The sequence below is a fragment of the Vicia villosa genome, unplaced genomic scaffold (genome assembly GCF_029867415.1).
Source record: "Vicia villosa cultivar HV-30 ecotype Madison, WI unplaced genomic scaffold, Vvil1.0 ctg.000370F_1_1, whole genome shotgun sequence".
NCBI lineage: Eukaryota > Viridiplantae > Streptophyta > Magnoliopsida > Fabales > Fabaceae > Vicia > Vicia villosa.
Genome location: NW_026705171.1, coordinates 283,266 through 288,296, shown reverse-complemented (window position 1 = coordinate 288,296; position 5,031 = coordinate 283,266). Strand labels below are relative to the sequence as shown.

Sequence of the window (5,031 nt, the reverse complement as noted above, 5' to 3'; positions counted from 1 at the left end):
GCAGTAATAAGCACAATGCCCAAGGAGGTGGCAACACCACTAATTCGTCATGGTTCCTTTTTCCGCTCTCTATGTCAGAAAGTTATACAAGTGGAATATTTAGATTACCTAGAAGATGAGATTGCAGAGATACTTTGTCAGTTGAAGATGATATTTCCTCCAATTTTCTTTGACATAATGGTTCACTTGCCTATTCACCTGGTAAATGAAGTTAGATTGGGTGGTCCTGTTCAATTTTGATTGATGTATCCCACCGAAAGATACTTGTGTAAACTTAAGAACTATGTCTGCAATAGAGCTTATCCTGAAGGTTCTATTACCGAGGGGTATCTGGCTGAAGAAGCTATAACATTTTGCTCAAGGTATTTGCATAGCAATGTAGATACAAGGTTGAATAGGAAGAGTCGGAATTATGATGTTACCGATTCACTTGAAACCGATCCAGATGATTACTTTACAACTATCGGTCGTCCTTTAGGGGGGGAAGGTGAACCATTTCATCTTGATGTGAAATTAAAGGATGATGCCCATCGATAACCCGAATTGGGTGGTTGACACTCCTGATTCAAGGTCAAACCAGAATCGTATGAAAAGGGCAATGATAAAAGTTGGTGGAAATTCCGGGACAGAGCAAGGAAGTGGCTTGAAGAAGACAAAACGAATCCTAATGTGTAAATCGACTTCAGTTGAAGAATTCCTCAAAGAAAATGGGGAAAATAGTGAAGAAGATGAATTTGAAAATCTTGAGGAAGAAGAAAATATAATGGGTGAAGAAGAAAACACTCAGCAAATTGGAAGTGAACAAACTGAAGGTACGTACTATGCTTTGTGTCATGCATCATTCTTTATTATTGTTTCATTCAAATATATATCCCATTCTAATTATATTTTATCTAACACAGGGGCAAATAAGAAAAGGACACGTGGACCAACTCAATGTTTGAAAATCCATGCTAGAAAGAGTGCGGATCGTGAAGAGGTGGTCTTAGACGATGATGGAGTACCTATTGAACCCAATGATCGAACCGTGACAAATTTGAGTTGGTTCCTTGGCATTGTCGCGAGGAATTCAGACTTGTGTCCCTTAGTTTATACTAACTTCAAAGCTTTGAAGAAAGCAAACAAGGACCGTATATGGGAATTTGTCATTGTATGTGGGAATTTGTCACTGCATGAATCATTTTGTTACTTGTGTTCCTTATTTACTTGTCACTAATTTCCTTCTTTGTTGTAGGATAAATTCAGTATCCCTAATAATGGAACTAGAGCGGTTTTCTCTCGCATAAATGATGCTTGGAGGCGTTACAAGAAAGATCTCAAAAAGAGTTGTTTTTTAAAGTACACTACTATGAGTGAAAGATTGAAGCATCGTCCCCAGACCGTACCTGAAGTTCATTTCAAGCAATTGATATCCTATTGGAAGAACAATAACATCCAAGTAAGATAAATTAGCAATTGATATCCTATTTTCTAACATTTGCTAATTTAACATTTCATGTTCCAAAATTGAACATATTTTCCATTGCATGATATCTGCTAATGATCTAATGTCTGCATTAAATATCATGCATGATTAGGATCCTACATTAAATATCATGCAATACTGTATATTATGATCAATGTTGTCCCTAATATTTGATTATGTAGTTTAATATTTGTTGTCTCTAACTTTGTTGTTTCTGAATGTAGAAAATTAGCAAAATCAATGTTGTGGACAGAGCTAAGCAAAAGTATATGCATCGGATAGGCCCAACAAACTTTCCGAGGATTCGTGCAAAACTGGTAGGGTGTTTATACATCCTTCAATTTACAATTATGTATTGGTTGAGTGATTCATCTTTTGTTGTGTTTATTATCAACCAATGTAGCGTGCTAAGAAAGAGAACGGAAAGGAAGTTAGCCAGGCAGAGATGTTCATTGAGACTCGACAAATTCAAAAAGGAAAACAGCCGGATGAGGAAACTTCAAGTGTAATTGTAAGTTTTCTATTTGATTATGCCTTTAATCAACATTTGAAAGAAATTGAGAAACTAGGCTATTAGCAAATTATGTCTTTTCTAATTTGAATATTTTCTAATGTGAATATTTTTTAATTAGTTTAAGTTTCAAGAATCAGTTCAGAATTCAACTAAATCTGAGACATTTAACTTCTTGTTTGGGAAAGAAAAATTTGGACGAGTTTGTTGCTATGGAAGAACAATAACACCTACCATGCTTAAAAGAAAAGAAGAAATTATGGTTATTAAAAAGTAGCATAATAATGAAGTGGTTGGCATGAAAAGGGAGATGGATGGTATGAAGGCACTATTTAAGACCATGATGAAGCAACAAAACCCACATATGAGCGACTAGGAGATCTCTAATTTGATGGCAACTGCTATGGGTTGTTCCATTAGTACTACTGCTTTTCCTGCTGATCCACATTCGTCTGCATCAACTCATATTCCACATTGCGAACAAGTATACTCTAAACTAAAAAATTTAGTACCATGATAAATGTAGTATACCTCTAAGCTTCCTTAGAATGATCAAGAATTAGAAACTGAATTGTCAAACTATATGTCACATACCAATGATCTAAACTACAAGTTGAATTGTCAGTTACTTGCATTATAAAAGTGTCCTAGTGTCTTAGCAGGATAGTGCTCTTGTTTGTTACTATTAGAGTGGCAGCAAGAAGGGACAGCTAGATATAGGGCACTGTAGAATGTAGCTCAATATCATATTGCAGATATGAAAAAATGAGCGAGTGTGTTATTATGAAATTGTATGGTTGTCATGGATGAACAAGTGCAGGGCTACCATGATCTGGATCTATTGTGAAATGATTATGAATTCAGAATGTGCTTGAAATTCTGAATGTATATGCCTGTTTCTTTGTTTTCGGCTGGTTTTGTTGTTTTTCATGGCAAGTGTTTTCTGCTGGATTCAGACTGTGTTTTCTGCTTGAAATTCCAAATTACACCTAAAGTGTTTTCTGCTGGATTCAGACTGTGTTTTCTAAATCCTTGTTATGACTGAATGACAGTTGAGCTGGTTTTGTAGGGAAATTTGATTCATGTATGAATATCTTAGGGTATTGAAATGCTAATAATGAACTTAGAATGAGTTGAATACTCTGAATGAATTGAATCATGTATGTGCAGTAGCTATGAATGAATGGAATTGGGTAAATTATGGACTGACAAGGATTTGTGTTATGCATGTTCATATGAATGTAGTTTGGTGCTTTTTTTGGCAGTGGGTTTTATGAGAATGTAATAGGTGTATGAATTTGGTTTGGTGATTGGTTTGGTGATTTGTCTGAAATAGTTTGATTCTGAAATAGGTGTATGATTCTGAAATAGTACGATTCTAAAATAGGTGTATGAAATAGATGTATGATTCTGAAATAGTATGATTATGAAATAGGTGTATGAAATAGGTGTATGATTCTGAAATAGTTGTATGATTCTGGTGGTGATGGCCTAAAACTCACTTTCTTTTGATTCATGATTTTGTTGCACAATAATGACTAGTAATTCTATTGGTTTTGTTCCAAGTACACTTATAAATTCTAAATAATATAGAATGTTGGACAAGTACACTTATAAATTCTATTGATTTTGTTCCAAGTACACTTATGAATTCTGATATACTTGTTTATTATGAATCCATTAAATGAGCCTTTAAAGTAGTAATATGCTGAATGATGTTTGGAATGATGTTTATTGCAGGGTGGAGACAAAGAAGATTGTGATGAAGATATGGAAGAAGCTTGTGATCATAAAGATTTGGAAGAAAGTTGTGCTGAAGATGTGGAAGAAGGTTGTCCTAAAGATGTGGAAGAAGAACAAGGAGAAGTTCAAGAAGAATAGTTGTGTTTTATATTATCTAGCTAGTTAGTTCTTAGAACTTTTCTTTGTTATTTTGGGATGACTATTTGAGAGAAACTTGCGTTTAATTTAGCTCTTGTTTTAAATCCCATGGCTGTTTTGAATTTTGAATTTGGGATGACATCAAAACTTAGTATCCAACTTATTAGTAGCACTACAAAAAAAAACTTACTTTTGATGTTAATGTTAATTTTCTTGTAATTAATTAGATTCTAATCATTAATATTGTTGTTAATTTTATATTGATATATATATATATATAATGACATAATTATGTGATGATACATATATATATATATATATATATATATATATATATATATATATATATATATATAAAATGACATATTTATGTAATGATACAGAAATAAACCGTGGCAAGATAAATGGTTTAGAATGCATAACATATAACAACGGTTTTAAATATGTGGTCATGTCATACCCCAAATTTTGACCTAAGATACCACCTCATATCATTTGCATATGCATCATTTGCATCTCTAACAAATTGCATAGTTTGTGTTTGCTATTTGTGCTCAGCAGGATTTAATCAAGAAATCACTCACCAGTACAAGCAACAATCAATTAGGGTTTTGTTCCCCCTTCATCTCAAATGAATCATCTTCATCAACAATCAACATTTGGTCCTCAGAGATTCATTTCAACAAGCTCAAAGGCTCTGAACCAACCAGATTAGGGTTTTGACTGAAGATAGCATACTCCTGACTTTTGCTCAAGATTTGACCTAATGACTTGAGACATGACCTCAAGACCCCAAGGGCATCATTTTGACCTAATCCATTGGCTCAAGACATCTCCTACACAAGGATTGATCAACAGTGAAATTTCAAGTCATCAGAATTAGGGTTTTGAACTATCAGGGACTGAAATCAGGGATCACATTTGGGAAACCCTAAAAATCCCCAGGGAGTCAATCAAAGGTTTCAATCATCTTCAAATAATCCCTATGACAATATCCAATGGAAATTGCATCTCAATTCAAGATCCACAGTCATCAATTTCATCAGGTCGACAATTAGGTTTTTTGACCTAAATCACCTGAACAACTGACTTTTTAATCAGAACATGGTGCCACTACTTAAACCATGGCTCAATATCCTCTAATGCTTCAATGTGATCCATTCATACCATTCAT

At 34.0% G+C, this 5,031-nt stretch overlaps 1 protein-coding gene across 1 annotated transcript; it reads left to right on the top strand.

The window, feature by feature from the left end:
* Positions 1-523: 523 nt before the first annotated feature.
* On the top strand, positions 524-3,857 carry LOC131627592 (uncharacterized). Its single transcript, XM_058898432.1, has 6 exons — positions 524-812; positions 903-1,150; positions 1,235-1,438; positions 1,690-1,782; positions 1,869-1,976; positions 3,717-3,857. The coding sequence occupies exons 1-6, from the start codon at positions 524-526 to the stop codon at positions 3,855-3,857; spliced, it is 1,083 nt and encodes a 360-aa protein (XP_058754415.1).
* Positions 3,858-5,031: the final 1,174 nt, after the last annotated feature.